Here is a 27,103-nt window from a genome sequence, read left to right as displayed (position 1 = left end):
TCGTATTCAGGCAGCTCCAGGCGCCCAGCTTCGGCTTCGCGGAGGTACCACAGGTACCACTTCTAAACCAATAAATTAGCGATTAGAGCATAAAAAGAGCGATTATAGTAGAAACAGGGCTCAAGATAATGATTATTAAGGAGTTTCAAAGTACTTAACTAACATTTTTGGAAAGCGCTGCCATCATGAAGTTGATGTGTTCGTAAGCGTCTTGAAAGAGGTGCCGTGGACTGAAATCTTACCTCGTAGCAAAATAGGTGGCGTGACATGCATGTGACCGCCAAGCCGATTATTAAGCAGTTTTGTGGTGCGCGACCGAAAAAACGAGGCCTGGTCACCTGCAACCACTAGATTTGGGAGGGTGTGTCAAAAATCTTCAAATTGTCTGCTGAGCTCATTATTATCATCCTCCTAATCAATACTACCTACTAGTCAAGAGTAGCAATTAGTGCTACTATACTCGGGTGAGCAATAGTATTATATCCATGAAGTTGACAACTTGACAGCATTGCGTCCCCCAAAGTATGTCTACTAATGTGACTATTTCTGGATCGCGGTCAACAAATGAAAGAGGTAGAGGTTCCTATTCCCGACAGAACCATAATATAGAAGACTACCTATGGTCACCATCTGGTCAACTGATGATAATGAAGTGAAAAGCAGCAGGCCGGACCGTGGGGATGAGAAGGGAGGTCCCCCCGTCCCGTCCACCGTGGACCATATGGAAGGCTTCTCAAGAAGGCGCGCCCGCTGCAGCGCGTCCTTTTAACTCGTTTTCCCGTTCCAATTCAGTTGGACAGTCCTTCTCCTACTGCAAGTTGAGAGCCGCGACTGGAGAATAAGGAAAATTCAGAGTTATAAGATTAAGAGCTTATCATCAAGTCAATACAGCGAATCCGCTCTCATTTGGCCTTGACGAGTGAAATCTGTCACCTTTCTGGGGACAAAAGTAGTCTCGATGTCTACTATTTGACCCCCGAAAAGCACTTCGACTAACATCGTTGCCCCGTTCTAAATCTTGAGCGATTGATTCTCTTTATGGTTTTTACATCCTTGGGCCTGGGAACTTCTAGGCAGGATCCTTCTTAGATGCGGTGCTAACCCAAGAGGTGCAGTGCTACATCAGGAACGATTCACCCTTGTCCAAAAGTCCAGAGACTGCATTGCCACGAACGACCTCTATTCCTATATTATTCACAAATCGGGCTCCAAGACAATGTCTGTCCGAAACGTCACATGGCGGTTTCACCACGAAACTTAGTCTGAACCCTGGTCATCCGATGATTTCCCAGCCGAAGAGGGTCAACGACAAACATTCAGAAGATCCGTGCCATAAAGGCCTAAGCCTGGTCGAAAAATATCCGTAGCCGCATCGTGAGATTTCCATACGATGAATTGCCAAATTGATGGCCATGGGGCTACGCCATCTACCGGACCGCTTACACCCCAGAGTCCGATCAACACTGGGATGCAGCCGTGGAAGCCATAAGCGCGAAGGTATTCGCCATTCTGGATCAACATCTGAAGATACGACAAGATGGACAGAAGAGCCCCATCGACTCGCCAGGGAGGGCTATTGCGGCTTGGTTTTTGACGATAAGATCCAATTTGACGGGCGACGCGCGATCAGGTGCGTCAGCATTTCAACCACCTGGAGAATAGTGACTGTTTCGGCTCTGGGGTGCGGTTTCAATTCTGCTTAGTGATTGATGAAGAGTCCCTTCAATCCATCATCGAGAATCCTCCACCTGTGGATGAAGGTGGAGCCTGAATCACTGTCATCGACCCTAATTACTCCCTTAGAGAACTTACCCGACTCGCTTTTATCAGGGGTATTTCGGACTAAGGTTGAACGAGCTTTGGTGGCTATCGTATGTCTCAGGCCCTTTGCATGTGGCTCGACTGTGTGGCAGGATGAAAGGATGGGACGATGTTCCTTTGTTTGACGGGCTATCTAATGAGGGTTTGAGGAATTGGGTTGAAGATGTGTGTTCATGCTTGACACAAGTTGATGCAATATGTTGCGTTCACGAGACCGCGCTGGCAAGGTTGGTTGACTGTGCTAGTGAGGTATACTCCTTCCTCGGCTCGCCTACACCTTATGCCAATGGGGTATACCACCTTGACCGGTATGGTATGCGATGTCACAGGCGATGACTCTATCAAAAGGGTATTATCCGGTCTGGATGTATCAGAACTCTCTCGAAAACCCAGTTAGCAGCATTTATTTTGGTGGTAGGTTCTTAAGCCAGAAACTTAGTGACAAGTCCAAACATTAGATATCATGATCGCAGTCATTTCTTCCACCTGCATCTACAGACTCACCATTCTCTCGCCATGTTAAATACTGGCTTGCCTAGGGCGCAGAGTTACTACCCATAATCCCTGGGATATCGTATCTTTTTTACACGCTCTCACGCGCCGTTTTCTCAATAAACCGCTTCGCTGCTTCATGCTCTGGGTTCCTACAAAGCCAAATATAAGCCCGCCAAAACTCGCGCGCGGCACTATAACCCGGCATATACTTTCGCCGCAATTCCTTCCAGTCTGCGTTGTCCTCACTATTCATACGCGAGGTGCAAACATACTCCCACCAAACAGGGAAGTACCCAGCCCTTTCCCAATCGATGATACCGACAAAGAGCCGTTCTCAACCATGATATTGTCATCAGTCAAGCCACATGCATGAAGGTATAAGGCCTTGCAGGCGCCATGGTCCTTTGAAGTCGAGCACGTGCAGAATCTGACACGGATGGGGGCAAAGCGCTTTCCATCTGTCTCCATAGTTCATCATCGGATGCCAAAGGGTCACGGAAAAGGAAGTGGTCGACTGTCGAACCACCACCCAGACCCTGTATTCTATCAGACTGCAGTTCACGAAGCTCAAGCAGAGCCTCGGCAGTCTGCTTAGCTATATTCTCCCTCTCCTCTGCCGAAAGTTTCGGCCATGCTTCGCTGAGAGGTTCGCCGGCTACACGCTTCATGAGGGTAAGAGCGTGCCCGTCTTCTTCCTCCCCCGGATTCGCGAGAATGGTGAGGACATTTATGGATGTTTGCTCCTTCACGAAGCGGACGTTGGGGATCTCGTCGGTCGGATGACGAAGGCCACGATCTTTGAGTATGAACTTTGAGCCGAGCGACCAGGCGCCTCTGTCGCTTGCCGAGTAGTATATTTTCACGTGGTTTTTGTTAAAGCAGTGGCTTTGGCGCTCGGCGGACCAAGTGCAGGTTAGGCAGGGGTCCGCTGGGGAGGTCATGTGGGATCAACAAACAGCGGACTCGCGGTATCTGTAGTTAACTGGTCTAGTACTGGCAAGGACGGTATGAAGGTGGGCATGTGAGTGAGCAAGGGAGTGTCCTCGAGACCGTCGAGCATCCACCGAGCACTCCACCACCATGCTTGTCCTTTAGCATGCTGGCGTACCTCTCACCGTGTTTGTCTTGTTTTTGCAGATAACTAAGCGTTACCGGAGTGTCGGGTCATATTTTGAAAGAACCCTTAATCACAACCTATACTAGTCAGCAGGCGCTCGATCGTATGATCAGATCAGGCATCGGGTCGCCTTTTGTAGATTAAAAATCCAGATCCCACAAACTAACCGGTGGATCAGTTCATGCCAGATAGATCCGGCGGGTCGGCAGGCACCGACCTAAATAAAGCTTGGTTGGTTGCATCATCGTTACTTTACCTTGTACCCAAGGTTGTACCTAGGCATCCCACGTGTGCGGGTGGGGGAACCATCCCGATGTAACCGATTCTACTATGACCATTGAAGCTTGTCCCTTTCTTAATCTTCTTCCGAAACCTCATTCTAAATCTTAATCTTAATCGGAACCAAGTCCTTCAACCTTATAAGCTTTTCACAATGCCAGAAAACTACGGCGAATACCAGACCGAAATCTACGCGCAGGGCGCCCTGCTCGGCCTGAAGCCCAACGTCACTACCGACCCGCGCATACTCGAGGAGCAGGCGCGAAAGGCACTGAGCGACCGCTCCTATAACTATGTTGCTGGAGGCGCGGGGGAGAAGGCTACGATGGACGCTAATCGGTTGGCGTTCCGGCAGTGGAAGATGTATGTATATTGCATGCCCTTTTTACCTAGTATTGCTCGTGCTAGTGCTTAAGTGCCGGACGTGTACTGATGGCTTGCAGAATTCCTAAGATGTTGAAGAGTGTTGGTCTCTTGATCCTTGTTATTTTGCTTATGTATTGATGCTAAGACGGGTTTTCTCTATTCTATAGATGGATAAGCAGGATCTGGGTATAAACCTCTTCGGGCAGAACTGCCCGAATCCTCTGATTATGGCGCCCGTGGGTGTCCAAGGGATATTCCACCAGGACAAAGAGACGGGCCTAGCCGAGGTGTGCTCTGAGGTGGGAGTACCCTACACCCTCAGCACAGCGAGCACGAGCTCCATCGAAGAAGTCGCGAACGCAAGCGGAGACGGGAAGCGGTGGTTCCAGCTCTACTGGCCCGGCGACGACGAGATCACTCTTTCCTTACTCAAGCGGGCAAAGGAGAACGGGTTCTCCGTGTTAGTTGTTACACTAGATACTTGGTCCTTGTCGTGGAGACCGGCGGATCTGGATAATGCTTATATCCCGTTCATCAAGGGGATTGGGAACCAGGTTGGATTCTCGGATCCAGTGTTCCGCGCTAAGTTTGAGAAGGACTCGGGGTCGAAGATTGAGGATGATGTTGTTGCGGCTTCTAGTGCTTGGATTGGGAATGTTTTGTCGACGAAGCCTCATACTTGGGACCAGGTGCAGTTCTTACGCAAAAACTGGGATGGGCCTCTTGTGCTCAAGGGTATTCAGCATGTTGATGATGCGATACAAGCGCTTGAGGCTGGTTGTGACGGTATTGTTGTTTCCAATCATGGAGGTATGGCAGTCTATTCAGTTGCTCATGGATTCTCTATCGGCTTTCGCTAACTAGATACAGGTCGCCAAGTTGACGGCGCCATTGCCTCGTTGGAGGTTCTTCCGGAGATCGTCGACGCAGTCGGCGACAAACTGACTGTGCTCTTCGATTCTGGTATTCGAACAGGAGCTGATATCATCAAGGCTTTGAGTCTTGGAGCCAAGGGTGTCTTGGTTGGCAGGCCGGTTATCTATGGTTTGTCTATTGACGGGAAGAACGGCGCCAAGGCAATTCTCAAGAGCCTCCTCGCCGATCTGTGGCAGAGCATGTCATTAGCAGGGATCTGTACAGTGGCAGAGTGTACGAGGGACAAAATCAGGAAGATTCAGTATCCTGGGGATGGTAAGGCGATGCTGTGATACATCATCTCGTAGGGTTGTATATATTTTGCGTCTGGCTGCTGTAGATGGTCACCCATGACAGCATTTTCAATGATCACGATGAAATAGAGTTGCACATAAACCACTGTTTGTCTTGTGAAAAGTCTTGTGAAAGTCTAGCTTCCTGGTCCTGTCGGAAGTGTTGGCGCCTGATAAGGCCGGGGAGCGTTGGGGAAACACGGGGAATCACATGCCCCCTCAACAACCCCCCAACCTGAATGGTCACTCGCCCTGTCGCGCCAGCTGAGTCTTCTGACACAACCAAAATGTCGTCTTCTTGATTCTTGATTTCTGTTTTTTATTTATTATTATTCAAATGATATCGCCCATCCTCCCTTACTATATGGAGGCGCAGAATCTCGAAATACGTACTGCGGAAACCCATCCAGCGATTACGTCAATGGCTCGCGATGCCTAGATTACTAGGCTTTGGACCGAGCTGGAAACAAGATGAAGTCGAAACCACCGAATACCAACGCGCGGGTGCGAGCCATGTGCAATCAACTTCCGGAGCGTCGCTGCTTCCCAGGCCAGTTGCCTCTTTTGTGTCGCTCGTCACTCAGTCCACCTCGCTATCTCTTCGAATTGGCACCTACTTCGGCGGGGTCGCTCTCGACGGAGCAAGAGTCACGACATTGACGGGACTAGAGCTCAGTCGAGCCGTGATTGAGGGGATTCTGACCAGAGCTGGACGCGATGTTGCCGTTCGAAGTAGCGGTGATCATGGAAAGGCCGAAGCCGAGTCTTTGCTCGAGCGAAGTGTAAGCCCATGCCCTCAATGCCCTCATATTCTTCGCTGGATTATAGACTAAATCAATCGGCATCAAGCTCGCTGCTTTGCATACGACAATAACCTCTGCCTCGTTCTTTGCCGCTGCCTCCTTCCACCTATCGTCTACGACGCTTTCCTCCGCCTCGCATATGTCCCAAGCGCTTCTGTCATTTCTCGATGCTATCCTCGGCTCTACCGAATCATCAAGAGCAATCGCAGCCATTGTAACCCTTGTCCGACAGGAATTCAGTGACCAGAGCGCTGAGGTATGCTCTGAGAAGGTTGGAGTTGTCGATCTCTTGATTGGGACTGTGGGGTTCGTGATGCTCCAGCGCTGGGGCAGGAAGAACACAGAGAGGCAAATGCGTCTCAGTGGCGGGGTAGAGACTGTATGGGACGTTGTTATTCTCGACAATGGGATTCGAGCGGATGTTCTTGAGATGCAAACAATACAGCCGGAGAACAATCCATCAGAGGGCAAGCGGAGCAACTCAAGACGTTCCTCTTTCATATCCCCTGAGAATAATGAGGGCGAGTTTGACGTGGTAGAACGTCCGGAAAGCGCGATTGATGACTCGGAAGCTCCTTCTATCATCTTACCCGACCGTCAACACGATATACCCGATGAAGATCTTCGAATGTACATAATGAAGCAACTCCCTCGAGGTTGCCGCGCCTCAATCAAGACTGATTCTGTCACGGCACAAACGATCACGGTCAACGTTTACGACGATGACGGCGGCGAAATCGCCGCCCCTCCTGGTACGATGGTTGTCGAAGAACGCTATCACGATACGCCTCAAAAAAGTGCGAAGGGAGGAACAGGTCAACAAGCGCCAAAGCACACCATTGTATTTCGAACGGCGTTCAACAGAACACAGAGTGCTGATGTTAGGCCACCCTCGAGACATCTGGTCGGCATACGCGAGATGAACTCAGATCAGGATAGTCAAGAATCTAAATCTCTGATAGCGTTGGATGATCCTGCTGCGACATCCGACGCTGAACCAGATAACACAGGTGAGAAGCGAGATAGTGAACCAAAACGACAGAGGCTAGAGAACGGACAGTCAAAGCATTCTGCATCCACAAATGTACAGACTCCAAACGCCTCTCAGGATCCGCCCCGAGAAACGCGACCCCCAGCTAGACGAGTTTCGGATTCAAAATCCAGCTTTGGCAGAGGTTCACTCACAAAGTTCGCTCAGAGAGTAAGACCGGCCAGCGGCGAAAGGAACGATCAACCGAAGAGACCGTCGCTGCGGCTTCCTTTTCAGCAGTCCAACGCCCAGTTATCGTCTGGCGTTCCGACTCAGCGCGGGAAGGCCAAAGGAGCCGCTGCAAAACCGCCAGCACAGGCTCAAACAGATAAGCCTGGTCGACCAACAAAGACAGGAAAACAGGGCGCAGCGCTCAGACTAGAAACGTCATTCGTTGCGAATAGAGGGGATTCAAGGATGTTTGCAGAGGACCAACGAAGGCCAGCTAGCCCGAACACAAGTCGATATGGTGGCCCCCGTGCAATGGGTTCGAGGCCTGATTATTACAAAGTGCACGAGAAGAGCCAAGAATCTTACATGATGCAGACAGACACCTATTCTCCTTCGCCAGAGTTGCGATCTGCCTCGCCTACAGCGACGAGAGCCCATGTCCGCAGCAGTAGCTCATTATCGCTCACACGGTCTGAGTCTGAAACGACGCTCAACCTCCGTCCAGACCATCGACCAAACTCTTCTGCTCATCGAAGATCTAAATCTTACACGGCCAGCATATACTCCTTAGCAACAGCCGGGTCGGATACGTCCCTTGTACTCACTCATCGGACTCGAAAGAGCGCGTACGACGATGCCTCAACCGTTCAGGCACTCAATCGGGATGGTCTTGTTCCAGGCATCTTCCCTCAAAGGCATTTTGTTCGAAACGTCAGACGTTTCTGTCGGTACTCATCCGCAGCTTATGGATCAAATGCTCTCCAGGTCATGGGAGTACCGCAAGCGCCCAAGGGCCCCATTCGCGAGAATATCCACAGTCAAGAGCATAACGACTTCTCACATCACACGGGGCTGCCAGCGTCTACAATACTTCTCTCGTCTTACGTCGATCCTGCAGGTGGAACCAATGCCGCTGGTGAGACAGAAAGCGGCTTTCCTCTAGTTCATTACCTCTTCTTGGACCACGAGTCGAAAGCCGTTGTTTTAGCTCTTAGAGGCACGTGGGGATTTGAGGATGTTCTCACGGATATGACATGTGCATATGACGATTTGGAGTGGCAAGGGAGAAATTGGAAAGTCCACAAGGGGATGCATGCCTCTGCAAAGCATCTGCTTATGGGCGGAGGAAAAAGAGTCATGATTACAATCAGAGCCGCGCTGGAGGAGTTTCCAGACTACGGCGTGGTACTGTGCGGACATTCACTTGGTGGAGGAGTGGCTTCAATACTTGCAACGATGATATCTGAGCCCGCCAACGACGCATCACAAGTTTCATTCACAACGGCTTCTCGCCCCGGCAGACAGCTCCTCCTCCCAAGTGCAAAATCCTATGTTGATTCTGAGTCCGCTTGCTACCTCCCTTCCGGTCGACCGATTCATGTCTATGCATACGGCCCGCCAGGTGCGATGTCACCACATCTCCGCCGCGCAACACGTGGGCTTATAACCACGATTGTGAACGGTCAAGACCTCGTACCTTGCCTGTCTTTGGGTATCCTACACGACATGCATACAACTTCATTGGCATTCAAGAGTGACACCTCCGAAACCAGATCCAATGTCCGGTATCGAGTTTGGGAGAATATACGACAGAGCATAGTGAACAAATTCTATGTAAACGATACACCAATGCTTCTGAACGCCGGCGACGGCTTGGGTGAGGATGCCTGGGCATGGAGAACCCTCAAATCCCTCAGAGACGCAATGTGCGCGCCCAAGTTAGTACCCCCTGGAGAGGTCTTCGTGGTCGAAACCATGCGAGTCCTGCAGCGGAGCGCTTTCACATCGGATATGGGCGAGGACGGTTCCCCACGGCTAGGACGACCCGCAACGAGAGTACAATTAAAACTCATCCGAGACGTTGAAGCCCGGTTCGGCGAATTGAAATTCGGCTCCGGAATGTTAAGCGACCATAACCCGGCCAGATATGAAGCTAGCCTCGTGGCTCTCACACGGGGTATTTTGGATGATTAACGTGCGATGATTCCGGATTGCATTTATATACTCCTTCCCTTCGATCAGGCCAGATTTTCGAATCTATGTGACATTTTGTTATTTCCTTTGTTCTAGTTGGGCCGGCGAAGACTGAACTGATGTATATACCCATTTTGGCATCTTTGAATACGGACTCCAAGAGTAGACTAGAATACAACATATCCAATTCCAAAGGCCATCTTCCTAGCTGAGAAGTCAGGCATGGTTTTTGGCCATCAACAGTCGCGGTGAGCATTTGTACGGCAACTCCAGCTCCGCGTTCAGCTCGCAGAATCAGAACACCGTTATCTCAAGTGGCCTGCATTTTCGCCGTGGTCATTGCGCAATGGGATGTTTTGACACCCTTATTCTGCCATGGTTGTCGGCAGCACTTTAGGCCGAGACACCGTCAGAGCTGGCATCAGCGCTCTCTGGGCACTCGGTTCGCTATGCGAGAGCCAGGGGGCGAGTTGGGCTGTTAACCTCCGTTTATCGAAGAGCGGCGGCTGTGCCCGAAGCGATCGTCGTGGGTATCGAGGTGATGCACAGCGGTGCCAAAAGCCATGGTTCGTTCAAATTGACATGGTGCATCAAGCGCTCCCTCTTTCAGCCTCTCTTCACATCAAGACCCTTTTGTTTCCTCTCTTCAATCCGAGCATCCAATTCGCACATCTGCTTCTCAACCAATTTCCGCTTCCCGACAAGGTTTTGGCGCTGGTTTTGGAGTGAGGTAATACGCTCGTCGAGTGTAATCTCCCGGGCCTTTTGCGCATGCTATAGGCAACTCATTAGTCTAAGGCCCAGCCCAAACTTTTAGAAGGGAGCGTAGTCATTACGTACCTGAGCAACCTCCTGTTCGGTCTTCAAGCCAGCTCCATAGAGTGTTCCGGCGATTGTGATGGCTGTCACGGCGCCGGTCAGGACAAGGCGTTTCACCTTTTGAGGGTTATTGAGGAGGGACATATTTCCACGGCACAATTCAAGTTGGAATTTGGCAATTAGTGAAGTTTGTCCTCTTGTTGCGAAGGCCATATTTCTCCAGAACACCGCGAAAGCCGAAGCTGCCGCACCCTACCGCCTACCCTACCTGGAACTAGATTGATTGCGCCCTGGCTCCCACTAGCGCGTCGCGTCGCCCTTTACGCCCGCCAAATCACGGATGGGTGTTATACATCCCGCTGCAACAAATAAATCAACCTTAAAGGACTCGCACTCCGCCCTCCATGAACGGCGGGGCGATGAGACGACGATAAGAGACCTCGCATTTCTCTATCTCTATACTTGATGACAACACGCGGAATACGAAAATGAACACGAGCACGATTCCGCGACGCCGCCAGCGGTCTGAGGAGGACGACGAATCTGATGAATCTGGATCTGGCACCGGGTCTTCATCCGCTGTAGCCCCTGCGCCTACGAGTAACAGCAAGCGGCCGAGACTCTCTACGCAAGCGGAAGATGAAGATTCTGAGTTCGGTGAATCTTCAACATCAGAGGCCGATTCCAACGCCATCGCAAATGCCGCATCCCAAACGGACGAGGAGGACGACGAAACTGAAGAAGAAGACGGGGAGGAAAACGATGAGCCTGCAAGCTCCACCGAAGCCGATGCCCAGAGCCAAATTCAGAGTCACAGCCAAAGCCGGAGCCAGGGTCCAGCAAGACCGCTACCAAACGGACGACCGAATGGCGCACGAAGTCAGACACAGGTCTCGCAGGACGGATACAAGCCTGGCGCGATTGTTCGCATCAAGGTCACGGACTTCGTAACGTATACGTCGGCGGAGTTTTACCCGGGGCCGAAGTTGAATATGGTTATTGGGCCTAATGGAACAGGGAAGAGTACGCTTGTTTGTGCGATTTGTCTTGGGCTGGGATGGGGCCCGCAGGTATGTGGGTTCTGGTGTCTTTAGTCCTTTGGCCTGTATGGAAACTGATTAGTCTCGGTCGTGCAGCATCTTGGACGCGCAAAGGATCCCGGCGAGTTCGTGAAGCATGGATGCCGAGAAGCGACAATCGAGATCGAGCTTGCAGGCGGCCCAAAGTACCCGCGTAACCCCATCATCACGCGCACGATCAAAAGAGAAGGCAATAAGAGCACATTTACATTAAACGGAAAGCCAGCGGGTATGAAGCAAGTCTTGAGGCTTGCCCAGTCGTTCGCTATTCAAGTCGACAACCTATGTCAGTTCCTACCGCAAGACAAAGTCAGCGAATTCGCCGCTCTCACGCCGATTGAGTTGCTCAATTCCACGCAAAGGGCCGCTGCCGGTGCGGAGATGGTTGAGTTGCACGAGAGTTTGAAGAGCCTCCGTGCCGCGCAGAAGAGTCTTCAGTCGGATAACCAGGCTGACAAGGACATGCTTGCGAATCTAGAAGATCGACAAGAATCGCAGCGAGCCGACGTCGAAAGGGTGCGCCAGAGAGCGCAGATTAAAGAAAGGATTGGACTGCTGCAATTGATACGCCCCATTGTCTCTTTTAAAGCCACGCATAAGCAATTGGAACAAGTCAGGCGGGAGAAGAAAGATTGCGAAGTCGAACTCAGAGCCCTCAACGCAGAGTTAGAGCCTTACTTGAAGTCTGTCAAGGACAAGCAGAAATACGTTATGCAGATGGATGCCGTGATAAAGCATAAGCAGCAAGCTGCTGAGAGGGCAGACAGGACAGCGACAGGCCTTGGGAGGCAAATCGAGGAATACGAGGAAAAGATAAAGACTGCCGAGGGCGAAGTCGAAGCCGAGAAGAAGAGCTCTGTGACTTATAGACAAGAGGGGATGAAGATTGTGCAGGCCATCAAAAATCTCAGTCGGCAATTGAATTCAGAGCCTGTTGAATTTGACCCTGATTGGTACAATGAGCGGATTGTAAGTGCGACAGGATGCTTACTGATGGTAGCTGTGTGTTGCTGACCGCTATCTTTGACAGAGGGAGAAACGAAGGGAACTGAGAGACATTGAAGAGAGAGCAGCACAGATAAAAGAACGACGTCAGGACATCGTTGCGAAGGACAAGGAAGCGGAGAAACGCATAAAACAGGCCGAGCATCAATTACGGAGCCTTGATTCACAGGCTGGACAGCAAGAGCAAAAACTCGAACAAGCTTCCCGTGACTCTCATAGAGCCTACAAATGGCTTCAGCAAAACCAGGATAAGTTCGAGAAAGAAGTCTTCGGTCCTCCTATCGTTACTTGTTCAGTCAAAGACCCCAGATATGCCGACCACCTTGAATCTCTGTTGCAGAAAACCGACTTCACGTGCTTCACAGTCCAGTCTCGGAATGACTTTAGGACGTTGCAACGATATCTAATCGGCGAGCAAAGGCTCCATGATATCAGTATCCGGACATCTACCATACCCTTGGCGAACCTCCGATCTCCCATGTCCGATGATCAGCTGAGGAACATGGGCTTCCAAGGATGGGCTAAGGATTTCCTTGACGGTCCGGAGCCTGTGCTTGCAATGCTATGCAGCGAGAAAGACCTATTCCGGACTCCAGTCAGCCTAAGGCCCATCTCCGATGAAACATACTCAGCCTTGGAGTCCAGCCCAATCGCATCCTGGGTATCTCATCGACAGGCGTACCAAATTACCCGCCGGCGGGAGTATGGACCGGGAGCCATATCTACGCGCGTGAGGCAGGTCAGAGCAGCTAAATTCTGGACATCCCAGCCCGTCGACGCATTGGCGAAGAGAGAGCTGCAACGGAGGATTCAGGAGCTCAGAAGCGAGGCGAGCGAGATCAGAGAGACTATGGAATCTGATAGGGCTACCCTCACCCAGCTGGGTGAGGAGCATAAAAAAGCCTTAGAAGAAAGGGTCAGTCAGCCGTCATTCTGTCTGAACCTGCTCTGCTAATCAGAAACACAGGATGAACTTGACCGTGAAAAGAGCAAGAAGCAGGACGAGCACACCAACTTCAGAGCTATCCCTGAGAAAATCCGTATGTACTTTCTTTGTACTTTTCTCATTTCTCTAGGCTCCGGTGACTAACAGTACCCAATAGGCCAGCAGGAAGCCAAAAAGAAAACGAACGATGCTTACCTCGCGAAGATCAAGGCAAACGTGATTGAGATACGCAATAAGCAAGATCAACTAGCTGTTGAAAAGGCCGAAGCCATTATTAAATACGCGGTATGAGTATAATTGATTTTGGGACTAATTTGATGCTAATTTGTGGCAGGATGCTGTCGAGACCCTCCGTAAAATCCAAGAGGAAGTGATCAACTTCACGCTGTGGAAGGTTGAAGGGATCTCAGACGTGGAAACACTGTCTGCTCGCAGTAGAGAGCACAGCGAACGACTTGAAGCTAAGAACAGAGAAATGGACCAGAAGGCACAACAAGCTAATGAACTGTCGCAAGAGTTAAACGGGATGAAGAGAGAGGCGGGTAAGGCTGCAAAACAACTGAAGGAGCGGCCGGAAGTAGATGACCAGGTGAGGGAGATATGGGACAGCCACACACCCGAGGAACTGGAAGGCGAGATCGATTCAGAAAAGGCGCGCCTGGAGCTTACCCACGCGGGCTCTAGCAACGTGCTCAAGGAGTTTGAAGACCGCCAAAAGCAGATCGAGCGCCTACGCGACAAACTCACCGAATTCGAAAAGAAGCTCTCGGACTTCAACCACGCCATCAACGAAGTCCGCGGCAAATGGGAGCCCAAACTCGACTCCATCGTCAAGAGCATCAGCGACGCATTCTCCGACTCGTTCGCACGCATCGGTTGTGCCGGCCAAGTCACCCTCGATAAGGCCGGCGAAGAGCCCGGCCCAGACGGACAACCCAGCGGCAGCGACTTCGACCAATGGTCCATACAAATCCACGTCAAGTTCCGCGAGCACGAAAGCCTATCCCTCCTCGACTCCCACCGGCAATCCGGCGGCGAGCGCGCCGTTAGCACAATCTTCTACCTCATGGCCCTGCAGTCCCTCTCCGCCTCGCCGTTCCGCGTCGTCGACGAAATCAACCAGGGTATGGACCCACGTAACGAGCGCATGGTCCACGAGCGCCTGGTTGATATCGCTTGCGCGCCTAGCTCGGACGGTTCCGGTGGCGGCCAGTATTTCCTCATCACACCGAAGCTGCTCAGTGGCCTCGTGTATAAACCCGGGATGCGTGTCCTCTGCATTGTCAGCGGCGAGCATATGCCCTCCGACCACAATCTAATTGACTTTGGTGCGGTCGTGCGCAACATGCGTGCCATTTCTGCGCGGTCGAAAGGGAAGGGGAGGGCGATTGCAGGTGGTGCGCCGAGGTCTAGTGTTGCTGCTTGATGACATTTTTTTTCTTCTTTCTATTACCCTACTTACCTACTTTATCACCAGCCGTTTATGCCCTTTTCCGCTTGGTGTCCCATCCATACCATGATCGGGGTTCAAGACGGAAGCTTTGCATTTACCCAGTTCAGTTCTTGTCCATAGTTGATTGTGATACCTGAAGATCCTTTTTGGAGTTATGAGATGGCCGATGTATCCATTAGCACTGAAACGTTATTTAACTAGAATAATTATTTAACGTGAGTCCTGGCTCTCAATTGTCGTCGATTACTGGTAGTACTTTCTTTCTATGTATCAGAGGTGCGAGGCTGCCCGCTTCCACTCGCTCGCCTCATCATATACTGTTAACTGTACGGAGTGGTATGTTTTTAAGGTAGGCCGAGGCGGACGCCCGAGACCCAGGCACCTGGGTAGCAGAGCACCGGAGTGGGCTCAGGCTTAAAACACTTCACCCAAGCAATTGATTTTAAGTGCCTTGAGGGATGGAGACAACCGGCTTTTTACTAGAATATCTAGAGGTCTACTTCGTCTTTATAGTTTACTGGACAACCCACTTGTTACAATACTAGGAGTACCTGAATGAATGTCAACACCTACTTCATCTTCGTGATTTGCTTTTACTATGAGGATCAAATAAATTCATAATCTTCATTTTCGATTGATGTATGTGTTTGTCTTCTTCTGTCTTGTCTGAGGATGATAATGATAAGAAGTGAAAATGAGAAGGATAGGAAAGTCATACATATCACATCATCAACAAAGGGAAAGACACAAGAAATTCAATAAAACCATAACCATAATCGCTATGGTTTGCCCTCCTTCAGTAGGGAGGTTTGATGCTGCCTCTGCTCCGGTTGGGACTGGAACTCGAAACTCCTCCGATGCCATGCATGTATTCGCATACAATGCAATAGTAAGATAAAAGATGAAGTATACAAGGTAGAAATGAAAAAAAAGATAATAATAATAAAAAATAATGGAGGTTTGATTTCAATCCCATTCCGAATTCCATTCCGTATCCCCGTGACCGAGCCGTGACACCAGTGCAGAACATGAAGAACATGAGAGGGTATCATGAAATGAGATAAACAAAGGCAGAATTAGAATAGTGATGTGGACGGGCGCTTTTTTTTTGTTTGGTGGATTATGCGAGTGCAGTATCTCGCTTTGCCGGTGACATTGGTTGTTTGTTTGATTAGGTTGAAGTTGAGGTAGGATGTTGTTTTATACCATTGCAGTAGCAACAGCCCGACCAGTGTGGCAGCCGCGCTCATGGCGTTTCATGTTGCTGCGCACGCTAAAAGCCTTGCCGCAGCCGGCGTGCGTGCAGCGGAAGGGCTTCTCGCCTGTGTGAGAGTGCGAGTGGATGCGCAAGCTGGATGGTCGAGAGAACGCCTTGTGGCAGGTACGGCAGATGTACCGGTCGTGGTTCTGCTGGTACGGTGTGCTCGTCGACGGGGGGAAGTAGTGGTGGTGCTGCCAGGCCGGGGTGACGGGCGAGATCATGGGCTGGTGGGATGCTGGCGGAGGCGGGGGAGGAGCACCTTGATATGCGCCTGACGAGGGCGGGCGCTGGTAGTACATTGTTGATGATGGAGATGGTTCAATGGGAGAAGAGTAAGAGGGCGCGACGCTGGGAGCTGGTGAGGCATAGGGTGCTGCGGGTGCGTGTTGCTGGTGGTGGTTGGCGGAGCCCTGGCTTGAGATTGATGATCGGTCCGTTGGGCTGGAGAGGGTGACTGGTGGTTGAGGGTATTCGGACTTGAGAATGGGGTTGGTGGCGGATGAGATGGAGCTGGAGGGTGAGTGGCCGGTGCTGTGGAAGCCTGATCCTGGGCGCAATGGCGGAGTAGGTGGAAGGCGGACTGGAGCGGCGCCAGATGGTGAGCTCAGTCGTTGGCGTTCTGGGTGAAGGGTTAGTTTTAGGTACGGACACCGGCGCGCGAGGTGAAGCCTTACTTGCTGCATGTGTTGATGCGCCGTCGGCGCTGTCGATGAGCGCCGAGATGGAGGGCAGTGAACAGCGAGGGGCCTTCTCGTCAATAGGGGGAGACAGAGGCGCTTGTGTGCGGGAGAAAGATGTTGATGCCGAGTAGAAGGCGCCGGGCTCGAAGGCCGGCGGGCTGTATCTAGACTTGACAGTCATGGCAGGCTCGGGGCCCGGTTGCGAGATGAGGTTTGCGAGATCCATGATGTTGTTGCGCCACTCTAGGTAAAAGGTGTATGGGTGGTTTTGGGAATGTTGGAAGTCGTCCTGAGGGACTGAGGGACGGCGGGATGTGGGCGAGGAAGGATTAAAGTAGGCCGAAAACGTGGCGAGGGAGCATATAAGAGCAAACGGCGCTATCCCGAAGCAAAGATCCAGATGTATGGCGTGGGGAGACAGAACCAGGGGGGGAGGACAACGAGGTTTATAGAGCAGCGAGATGACGAGGTGGGGAGCAAATGAAAGAATTCAGAAAAATAAAATAAAATAAATTCGAATCTTACCAAGGCTGACTCTCTCCGCCGTCGTGGAAATGACTCGGGACGGCGGGCTATTCTTATCTGGATACAGTACCGTATGGTACGTATCAATATCCCGAGCCTGCGAGTCTGTGACCGCCGGCCCAAAGCTTAATTGATGAGCAGTGGAGCGGTATGCGCTAGTAAGATAGATTACGGGCGTTGACACGCGAGACTGAGATCGATTCCTCAGGAACTCGGAATCATGTCTCACAATCCACACTCACGGTCTCACAGAAGAATCATTCTCGCAGTCAGTACTTCATTCTTTATTATGGACTGAACTCGTTTAACGCTCTCAACAGCCAATCTCCTAGTGCAGATTCTCAAACACCCCAAGCCGTGGCAAAGCTCACACTCTTAGGCATTGCTATTATTAATGATGGGCCTCGACAGGCGCCGACGATCGCTGGTGGGCTCCGACTCCGTCCAGGACCTGGTCTTGGTGTCTTGGGCTTGGTCTAACCTGTCACAACGATCCCATGGCCCCGTAAACGGCTGATCGTTGCCGCACGATCACGTCGTTGCTGAGAACCTGATCGAGTCTTACAAAACGTCCGTCGCCGCGTCGATCGCTCTTGCTGGGGACCACACTTTGTATGCAACCGTTGCACCTCTCACCGAGTATCAACTGCGACTTGTCCACTCCTAACCTTCCATCTTGGTTTAGTCTTCAGCATATCCGACCGACCGCATCATTGTCTTCCTTGCCGACGCATGATCGACGTGTCTTGTCATCTCCTCCGGTCGATCAAGCGCGAAGCTCTGCTGGACAACAAGGGGGGGGCCCCATCTCAGTTAGGAAGTGCGTCCGTTCTCATCATCAACCAAGCCTCTGGGGCCGGGTGCCAGCTCCAGCTTGGGCATGGACCAGCCTTGGCACGCACACCAGGAAGGGAATCTGGGAACGATTTCCATCCTCTGCCTCCTTCGCTTGGGGGCCACCTCCTAAGCGAGCTAGCGCGGTCTGCGAACCGGAGATTATTGTGGAGTGGAAACGAGAATCACAAAATAAAGGGAGTTTCTCGCCGGACCAAGGGCCAAATTAAGGTTAGTGTCGCTGCTCCTCCAACCAAGGCCTCGAATACCCGTACAGACGACTTTGATCGCTGCTCCGTACTCTTGTGCATGTCTTTCACTATGACGTTGCCTATCTGAAATAATGTACGACCTGCGAGCATTATTCAAGCTGACAGGCAAGAAGATCACAAAGATTGTCTCGTACTCATTATTGCCTTGGCCTCGCTTATTTGATCAAGCTCTCCGACATTCCTTCAATCTCATTATCATTCCTCCGTCGCGATCGGCCTAGTCACAAGCGCTGATACGGCGTCACGAACGCACAGTTCGAACCTCTGGAGGATTTCCACGAGTACTTCCCTGCCCACGGTAAAAGAGGGGCCAGCTGGCATCATCCCTGGTTCAAGGCTTGGCTCTATCCGAGTTTCATATCCACATGTGCTGAGCCTCGGCGGAGAACCAAGCGATTAGCACCGCCAAAAAGGTGATGGAGACGAGCAAAAACAGCACCAGAGTCGCAACACTAATGGGAGATCATCAGCCCGACAACCGAGTCGTTAACTCAAAATCATATCCCTGTAGCATTCCATCCAAGACACCATGGTTATAACTGTTTCATCCTGAATGCTCGAGTGCCTGCGGCCCTGCAGCTCTTCGGTCGATACTCTTTTGCGTAATTCATTTCCGTGGTTTATCCCGACCATGATCGTCAGCCTCCGACTCTAGCCAGACAAGTGCCTCCAAAGGCGCGTCTTCATTCGCTCGCTCGAGAGACGAATCAAGGCCTGGAAGAATCACCGGCTGGGTTGGATTTTGGGTCGGATTGGTCTCTCAAATGCTAGCTGTTGATCATGGGATTCCCATATCCCCATTGATCCTCGGCGACAGCGACCGAAGTATACTTTCTACACCGCGTCGAATAACTCGAATCGACTTACTACATCAGACGACGACTTATCGTCCTTTGTCGCTTCAAGATGCAGTCTGATATAGGCCCCTTCTTTAGATGCCTGCCCTGGTTTGCGAACAAAAGAAAAAGACAACGGCCAAAGCCATGCAACCAACCATGTGTGATGATGGATGCGCCCATCCAAACTCTAATAAACGAGCTCGTGGAAGCGAAGCTTACCATCCAATCACCACTCACTCAGCTTCGCCTTGCCTGCATCAGCTGCATGAAAACGTCGCTATAATTACTCCGTATGATTATTCTTCCGTCCGCATATCAGGCAGGAAAACGTTGGCTCCATGTCCTAAGGCCGCTACGCTTTTTAGATCGCCATTGGCTGACTGGGTTTGAAACAACCTACAATTCTGGAGTTCTTCTCCCGTCCGTTCGACTCGGAGAGCCCCGTCGCGCCGGCTCTAAGGTCTCGGGGAGGACACAAGATTAACATCCTCCGTAAACAAGCCCCGGAAATCAGCCGTCTTCAAGAGTGACAAACTCCAACCAGAGGTGCTTTCGCGTCTATGGAGCCGTGCGGATGGAACCTCGAGTACCGGGGAGAAAACGCGGAAACTGTGCAAGCCGCGGCTGCGCCGCGCGATTCATGAATGCAGGAATCCAGCTTCTTGGTCCACCGTCACACAGAATTCTGTTACAGTGACACAATCACTCTGAAGGGACTCGAGTGCAGAAGCAAGGTGACACAAAGATCATGATTACTGCGACTAGACACATCTCATCCCTTTCTCTCGCAATGGATGCTGAATTGAGTGATGTCGTTGTACATCCGGAGTCCAGAGTTTTTCCTTCCGCGCGCATTATCAATGCCATGAAGAAGAAAACATGCCAACAAATCACCGCAGCCATTGTTTGTTTGTCTTGGGGTTTCTTTGTCATGCACCAGTACAATTGACCCGTTATGTAAGTCTGTTGTGCACTTGTGAGCCAGCACAATTGCAGTTTCCTTTTCAACCCGCGGAGTCCGGAATACAGCTGGGACCGAGAAAACAAGACATAATTGTCGACTTTCGACCTTGAAGTTCCAGGATGATCACTATCACGGATCGCGGTGATCACCGCTAGTGCCGCAAGTAGTCAGGTACACGAACTACAGTCTGCAACCAGCCGTCCAAGACTCCAAGAACTCCTAAGGTCCAGACCAATTTGCGGACGCGTTGTCAGTTTCCTAGTGGCCTTTCGAGCTTCAAATTAGGTAGCGAGACACGAGGCCCATATCAGATCTTCTTCGTGGAGCCATGGGTCGCAGCGGACGTGTCATCCACGGATCAAGCATTCTGGATCCTGGATGATTTTCAGGCTCTAGATCTTGAGCCGGACTTCGCTTAAGCGCTCGAGAACTCAGTTAAGATTGCCGCCTGCTATTGATATTTCCGCTTTGGCGGCTTTGCGACCGGAAGAGGAAACGGCAGTCGATGGTCTTGACGTCAAGAATCTGGGCAGAGGATCCCCTCGCGGACCCAAACAGCCTCAGAAATTCGGTACAGCTCCATGTCGAATGCAAAACGATAGAAAGCGAATACTCTCGAATCCAAAGGAAAAATACGCTCGCAAATTCCAGGAGTCAGTACTACCATCTTCCAGGAACGCACTATCAAGCGCATCAATCGTCCGGTCGGTACGGTACAACTAAAAAAGTTATCCCGAGATTCAGTGTTAGACTAGATTGTGACGCGCGACGATCATTCCAACGCCTTCAACGTCTAGCACTGACCGTCGATGTTAGTGCTCGGAAGAACTACTGCAACCCCTTTAGCGGGCGACTAATCATCTCGCCCTGCAAGTTCCCCCCTTCTCCCCTGGCGGCCTCGACCGGATCTGGTCTGGTCTGGAGATAATCAGGCGTCACTAGCAGACGGCCTCCGAGACTATCGACGATGAAACGCCTTATAGTTGTCATTCCGACTATCACTAGGGTCTCGGTTTTCCCCCACGGCGATGCTTCCTTTATGGGAGTTGCTCCTGCCTTCCGGATCATCAAAGCTCAAGGGTGATGCATGATTATTCATGAGGGCAGAATGATAGTAGGAAAAAGAAAACAACATCGACCCATGCAAGACCAATCGAATAATCAAATCTGAGCAGTTCTCGCTTGAAAACGCCCCAAAAGGCTAAGCCTCGCATGACCCAAGACTTTGCACAGTGTGGGAGAAAGAAACCTTGTCAATTTTTACTGCTACCGGCCAGTAATAGCGTGCATTCAGGGCCTGAGATTGCCGAGTGCTGAGATCCACGATGATAGGCGTCGATCACTAAGGAAAAAGAAGTCATCTGGGCCTAGGTTTCAGGTTCAGCCTTTCAGGAGCTGATCAGGAGACAAGTCAAGCCTGTGCAGTTGCACTGTGCAGCCACGCGTGATGAGATGATCATCGCACCTCCTGCCACGCGCGACCATAATGCGGGATCGACATCTCCCGCTTCCCTTTTACCCTGCAGGCCCAATCACAATCCATGGTTTCAGCTTTGGTTTTGCGTTGTCTGAGATTGACTCACCACTTTCCTCTGTAACCGACGTTACACAGCCAGACTCAAATAATGGACAAACACCTGAGGAGGCTGTTATGCGGCACAGTCGCATACTGTTCTGCAGTGCAGGTCATCAATAATGATGGGTCTGTGTGGTACAATTACTCGAGCCCGGGCGCGAACACTGTTACATGGTGGTCGGACAATCGTCCTACGCTTTGGGCAAGTATAGTCCGCGCCTTATACGAAGACCTATCGATGATAGTGTCGATTGTCGTATATTATCATCACCAGGCCAATATCCGAACTCTCTAATCGAAACAACCACCATAGTCTAGCTGTCCAGACAAACCTATCCTGGTTGATCGTCATCAGGGAACCTCCAGCTCACTCCAGACTCTAAATCCTGGGCTTGAAGTGACAAGAGTCTCGGGGAGGTGACGGAACTACGGAGCTCACGGAAGTCGGCGGAGCAGGCTCCGGTGGGTTCGTTGGGAGCAATGCCAGGCAGCCAGGCAGCCAGCGGCTCGCGATCGGAATCTCGCAGGCATGGAATCTGTGCGCAAGACTGCCCAGTGCCCAGATAAAGGCACCATATTTTGCTTAGCCCTCGCCTATAGAGTTCAAACGCTCGCCCCCTGAAACACAGCGACAAGCCACCAGCCACGCGTTTGGAGCGTCGAACTGCTGGAGCGGGCGCCATCGCCATTCGACTTGGGAATAGCGCCGGGCCCCTAGCGTCGCTGCTGGAGTCTGGACCCTGGTAATTTCACGTGGCAGATTTTCACACCGTCGCAAGCGTCATTCGGCCCTTCCCGAGTTTGGCACCAAAGCCGATGCGCTAATGCAATCTAGTATCTGAAGTATCGCGCGTAATTTCCGGTACGCTGCCTGATGCGTCCATTCTGGCTGAGCGAATCCTCCCTGCGAGAGTCCAGGATCCGCGTTTCATTCATTCAGGAGGGCGAAATAAGGCGACAGGCATCACAGAGATCACCTGGATGTAGTAGTACAAGACTTCATTGGCATCCCTGCTTATCACCACTTACCAAGACTTGGCTCGGTCCCTAACGCTTTTTCTCACCGGGAATGCGCCAAGTCGAGGACCGACTTTGGGAGACTTGGGGACTTTCTGTACGTACTCTGTACGACGGAGTATGCAGCTTGATCTCGATATGCACACACTTTTGTGACTTTCGTCGATCATTCTAAAATAAAAAAAAAAAAAAATAAAAACCCCCATGGTCCATGCGTCTGTCGCATGGCAGATTACGTACGGTATGTCTTGTCGCTCGTCTGGTATCAACTTACGTAGTGACCAAGGAAAAGAAATGCCAACTCCCAGCATCACATCCAGCATCACATCCCTTGAACGGTCCTCTTCCTCAAGCGATATGATGGTAATGAAGATTGCCGACTCGTCGCACGCCTCATTCTCCCGCTATCAGTCTCGGAGTTCGGAGTTGTCAGAGACAGTATAGTAAAGCGGTAGATTATGGATCCCTGCAAGCTGCATTCAACCAACCTGTCAACCTCACCGTCATATCATCGTCACCACCACCGATCACCGCATGTCGGTCCCTCAGCGGCTCAGTCCTTAATATATCTGGCTCAATGTACTTCGTTCAGAGGACACTATCAAGGCCGGTCAAACCTTGGTGTACTCCACTAGTCCACTCCTCCATACGGAGCACTATCATCTATACGAGTCATGAAATGAGGCCACGGAGTATATGACCCTCCATTATTCCATTCCTCAGCATGTCTGTCGGACCCGACACCGGGCGAAATGCCCAACGGAGTAGTAGACTTCTGCTGCTGTTGCCTCTTATCAAGATCAACCTCCAACGTCCTGTATCAGTTGTCTCGGTCGATTCCAAGAGTCGTGGTCTCGTCTCTCTTGCTCTGTAAGCTGGGCTTTTGGGTCTTGAACTTGGGTGTCGGTGCCATGCCCATGCAACTCAAGCAACCCAAGCAAGGATGAACGTAAGCGCGATGCCATGCCAGATCTACGCCTGACCTGCGTACCCTACCCTATAGTCCTCAGCAACAGATCTTAAACCGCTCTGTTATACCCTGAGCCCCTCCCCTCCCCTTGCCAGTCGCCACGCCTGCCCTTCCAACTCCAAGGATGGGTAGGATTTCACAGTCCACACAGAGTAGAGTAGGCAACCCAGAGCCAAAATATAACATCCCATCCAATAAGCGTAGCAAAGGCTAAGATATCCCTCTTAAGACTCAGGGAGCCTATCAAGTGTGGTGGTTTGCCGCTGTTGGGCTGCTTTGACGTGGTGTTGGAAATATATACTTCTGCTTCGCTTGTGCTTGTGCAGAGTTCCGCTTGTATATTTTATTTTTATACACCGCACTGCCTACGTATATTTTGCTAGCATGGTGATTTGGAATACTGTAGCCGCTGTCTTTGTTCTATACAGAGTAAAAGGAGACCTGTACTCATTATTGAGACTGTAAGCGAGTTTACTGTGAAAGCTGAAGTATAGGTACTCTGCTCTGTCGAGTCGAGAATGTGGAATGTGGGATGGAAAGTGGGGTCTCGTGGGGCCGTCCTCGCTCACTGCTTCCCAACTCCTAAGCACTCACTATCTGTATTCTCAGAACCTCGAGGAGTGGGATTGACAACATGCTCATACTTTCATTTGCCTACAGTCCTACCCAGGAAGAAGTTAGATACCGACTACGCACTCTGTTGATCCAAGAGTTGCTCCATACTCCAGCCTCCAAGGGACGTGGTCTACTCTAAAACCGCAGGAAGAGCACAGCACAAGACCGTTAGGTAATCCTGACCAAGCAAGCCCAGCTCGCGAACAGACAAGGACTCCCTTTCAACGGATCCCCTTGGCATACCGTCCCATATCCCTGGGTCTCAGATGCGAGCAGCGTAACCCCAGTCAGTATCAGTATCGGTATTGGTATCAAGAATCAAGATCATCTGATTTCTTCCTTAGTTGTTGCCCTAAGGTAAGGACAAGGTAAGCCCCCTGTTCAACAAAGTAGTACGTACTACTGTCGATACAGAGTATACCCTGCCGAGAAGATCGCCCTCGAATCCCTGCCGATGGCAAAAAATACCTCATGGCCATTGCAGGGATGTGTCGCAGATTATTTGGCCAATGAGATGTCCGGATGTCCAGCAACTGCCAGCGTTAAGTTATGAAGCGAGCGAACAAAGAGGAAGATTTCAATTGATTCGGTGGTTGGAATGCTGCATGCAGTAAGCCAGCCCACAGCGGCGTCCATGTTCAATGATCGCTGGATCCTCGCGTGGATTCGGAAATATCAAGCGAAACGGCCCAGACCTGAACTTTGTTTCTAGCTCTGCTTGGTTGGATCCTTGGCTGCTGTTATAGCCTGTTCGGTACGGTAAGAAAGCAGTAATTATGACCACACTTTGCCCAGACCAGTTTAGACTAGCGGTCAGCCAGCGTGCAGTATGCGCTAAAGGAAATTTGCCATGAGGTCGGAGCCGAAGCGTGGAGGCTATCTAGGTAGCGGCCAAAATGAGGATCAGGATCAGGGTTTGATTGGGACTTTGGGGGTATGTATGTATGGTAAGGTATGTCTGTAAAGTTGGAGATTGCTTGGAATCGAACAGAACATCGCCTGGCCATAGCGTCCTAGCCTCTGCACCGCCGCGTGCTCGCCCGGCAGTCTGGATATCCAAGACTAGTCGATCGGGCGGTGCTGCTGGTTCGTGGCTGAATGGCAAGTATACTGAGCTCTGTACTTTGTTCGTTGTCTTTCGTATTCTGTGCATTCGGTGTAACTCGCAATGGTGACTCGATAAGGTCTGAGGAAAAGGTTAATCCTTGAAAGAGACCGTATATCATGTCGCGAAAGGGAAAACTGTACGACAAAAGCAAAAAGTTGGTGCCTTATCCGTCTCCAGGTGTCGGGATAGCCAAGACCAGGTGTCCTTGTCCTTGACTCCAGCTGAAATCGCGCGTCAGACAGCTCGCACCCGCTAACCGGAAGCGGCGAGGACTCCTGGGCACTAAGGCTAAGCCCGAAATAAAAAGAAGGAATGAAAAAAAGAAAAAAGGCTAACGATGATCTTCGGCGTGGCAGACAGAGCCTTACCAAAAGCAGTTTAATTGATTCGCCGTGCCGTGGGTAAAGTTTCCCAGCAATCCATGGGCGCGACCGAGGTTTAAGCGTGTTTGTCAGCCAATGAGAGCCCGTGCTTTCTTACAGCTCGTATATTATGGTTTGAGGTTTCGGAGGCCAATTTGACGGAAATTGTTCCATAAGGAGGGATCGACAACGGGGGACTTGCGCACCAAATTAGACCCGTACATCATCCTGCCACGCCGGGCTCCGCTGCTCCATCGAAGTCGCGCTTCCAGACGGTTCCAGACGGAGAAGAGTCCATACTGGATATTTCGAGGATAAACGGCTAAACGGGAGCTCCGTAGTGAGTGTCGATCGCTGTCGTCGACGTTGTGAGTGCGAGGCAGGCCGTCGGGTTCGGAAATGTGGTTTCCCGAGTTTGATATCAACCTGTTTGTTGCAGCCTGAGGAAGCAGTGAAGCTCAGACCTCATCCTTCAAACAATGCATGCAACCGCCGCCTCGAAGCGAGGGAAGCTAGCGAGACCCTAATCTCAAGCGATGTGGTCCAGCCACGAGATAGGAAGCTTAGCCCAGAGTCCATGGAGTGCCTTGACCTCTCCAACAAGCTGCTAGTGCTCGCCGACGAGCTTGCCGGTCCTCAGGGCAGGGTCAATATCATGGGTCGTCTAGATAGATGTGATTGAGAGCTGCATTGTGCATAAGGAGAGAAACGACTGGTGTTTCAGCCCTCTCTTACCGCCGCTCTCGATGTCCTTTTAGGCTAGAAACTACGAATGGTTCCGTGCGGTGGCCCGCCCTGTGCTTTGCAGCATCGCGCAGCTGCATTGCTGCATTCTGCAAGCGGATTGACTCACTGCGATTGTTGCGCCTGGTGATCAGTTGAACTTGCATCCTGTGGGGGCCGCGGTCTGAATGGTCCTTCATCTACTTGCTGGTTGCTCCATCTAGAGAAGGGTTCCAGGGAGGCGCCCTATGACCACTTACTGGAACTATACTCCGTACTCCGGTGAGGAGGCGAGATTTGCGGTAGAGGGAATAGTCTCAATACGGATGTGATACCGGTGATTATCTCGCAGGGGATCCAAGTCTTCCAGGAGATATCTCCCCAAAGTGTCCAGTAATTTGAGGATTGATCACCTGCTGAATTCTTGCCAGTGCCTCAGACCACATCACAGATTCACGATGGCTTCCGATATACAAGGAGTCACCGTGCCACGGCGCAAAGATACCCGCGAGCTGGAATGGCTGCGATATATTCGACAACGTAAGTTGGACTTTCAGACATCGACAATCTTAGGGGTTCCCAGCATTATCCCAGACTGGGCTGGCACTTCTGAGGAGAATCCCGAAGGATTCGGTTACGGCACTTTGGTTCGCGATTGATTCGTTGATCAGTGCTTGGGTTCTGTGTATAACGTATAGAGCTCGAAATGAACCTTGCTTGGCTGATTTGATCTGATGCATCAAGAGGACTATACGCGGTGCAGCGCATCCATCGATGGCGAAGCGTCGTTG

The 27,103-nt window shown here is 51.2% G+C and overlaps 8 protein-coding genes across 8 annotated transcripts; 5 read left to right on the top strand and 3 right to left on the bottom strand.

Moving 5' to 3' along the window:
* The first annotated feature begins 1,809 nt into the window (after positions 1-1,809).
* Positions 1,810-2,259, top strand: BDV17DRAFT_223873 (uncharacterized protein). Its single transcript, XM_073755652.1, has one exon. It carries the CDS (start codon positions 1,915-1,917, stop codon positions 2,155-2,157), a length of 243 nt encoding a protein of 80 aa, XP_073610872.1. The 5' UTR covers positions 1,810-1,914; the 3' UTR covers positions 2,158-2,259.
* Positions 2,260-2,437: 178 nt separating this feature from the next.
* On the bottom strand, positions 2,438-3,531 carry BDV17DRAFT_275658 (uncharacterized protein). The gene has a single exon (XM_073759239.1). The coding sequence runs from the start codon at positions 3,255-3,257 to the stop codon at positions 2,673-2,675; it is 585 nt and encodes a 194-aa protein (XP_073610871.1). The 5' UTR covers positions 3,258-3,531; the 3' UTR covers positions 2,438-2,672.
* Positions 3,532-3,639: 108 nt separating this feature from the next.
* Positions 3,640-5,496, top strand: BDV17DRAFT_275657 (lactate 2-monooxygenase). Its single transcript, XM_073759238.1, has 4 exons — positions 3,640-4,075; positions 4,156-4,177; positions 4,246-4,888; positions 4,949-5,496. The coding sequence occupies exons 1-4, from the start codon at positions 3,867-3,869 to the stop codon at positions 5,284-5,286; spliced, it is 1,212 nt and encodes a 403-aa protein (XP_073610870.1). The 5' UTR covers positions 3,640-3,866; the 3' UTR covers positions 5,287-5,496.
* Positions 5,497-5,583: 87 nt separating this feature from the next.
* On the top strand, positions 5,584-9,452 carry BDV17DRAFT_223851 (lipase family protein). The gene is made up of 2 exons (XM_073755651.1): positions 5,584-6,068; positions 6,136-9,452. Exons 1-2 carry the CDS (start codon positions 5,718-5,720, stop codon positions 9,262-9,264), a joined length of 3,480 nt encoding a protein of 1,159 aa, XP_073610869.1. The 5' UTR covers positions 5,584-5,717; the 3' UTR covers positions 9,265-9,452.
* A 418-nt stretch (positions 9,453-9,870) lies between these two features.
* BDV17DRAFT_295845 (uncharacterized protein) lies at positions 9,871-10,227 on the bottom strand (the record flags this gene model as incomplete). Its single annotated transcript, XM_073763170.1, has 2 exons — positions 9,871-10,038; positions 10,105-10,227. The coding sequence occupies 2 exons, from the start codon at positions 10,225-10,227 to the stop codon at positions 9,871-9,873; spliced, it is 291 nt and encodes a 96-aa protein (XP_073610868.1).
* A 966-nt stretch (positions 10,228-11,193) lies between these two features.
* On the top strand, positions 11,194-13,496 carry BDV17DRAFT_223840 (uncharacterized protein). Its single transcript, XM_073755650.1, has 4 exons — positions 11,194-12,131; positions 12,193-13,083; positions 13,135-13,207; positions 13,271-13,496. The coding sequence occupies exons 1-4, from the start codon at positions 11,394-11,396 to the stop codon at positions 13,402-13,404; spliced, it is 1,836 nt and encodes a 611-aa protein (XP_073610867.1). The 5' UTR covers positions 11,194-11,393; the 3' UTR covers positions 13,405-13,496.
* BDV17DRAFT_275652 (P-loop containing nucleoside triphosphate hydrolase protein) lies at positions 13,377-14,749 on the top strand. Its single transcript, XM_073759237.1, has one exon. It carries the CDS (start codon positions 13,589-13,591, stop codon positions 14,537-14,539), a length of 951 nt encoding a protein of 316 aa, XP_073610866.1. The 5' UTR covers positions 13,377-13,588; the 3' UTR covers positions 14,540-14,749.
* Positions 14,750-15,176: 427 nt separating this feature from the next.
* BDV17DRAFT_275650 (uncharacterized protein) lies at positions 15,177-16,989 on the bottom strand. The gene is made up of 2 exons (XM_073759236.1): positions 16,502-16,989; positions 15,177-16,446 (listed from the first exon to the last, which is right to left on the bottom strand). Exons 1-2 carry the CDS (start codon positions 16,731-16,733, stop codon positions 15,767-15,769), a joined length of 912 nt encoding a protein of 303 aa, XP_073610865.1. The 5' UTR covers positions 16,734-16,989; the 3' UTR covers positions 15,177-15,766.
* Positions 16,990-27,103: the final 10,114 nt, after the last annotated feature.

This window comes from Aspergillus undulatus, assembly GCF_047715775.1.
Source record: "Aspergillus undulatus strain CBS 261.88 unplaced genomic scaffold BDV17scaffold_76, whole genome shotgun sequence".
NCBI classification, from domain to species: domain Eukaryota; kingdom Fungi; phylum Ascomycota; class Eurotiomycetes; order Eurotiales; family Aspergillaceae; genus Aspergillus; species Aspergillus undulatus.
Note: the sequence above shows the minus strand (reverse complement) of the source record. Positions and strands in the feature narration are given on the sequence as shown.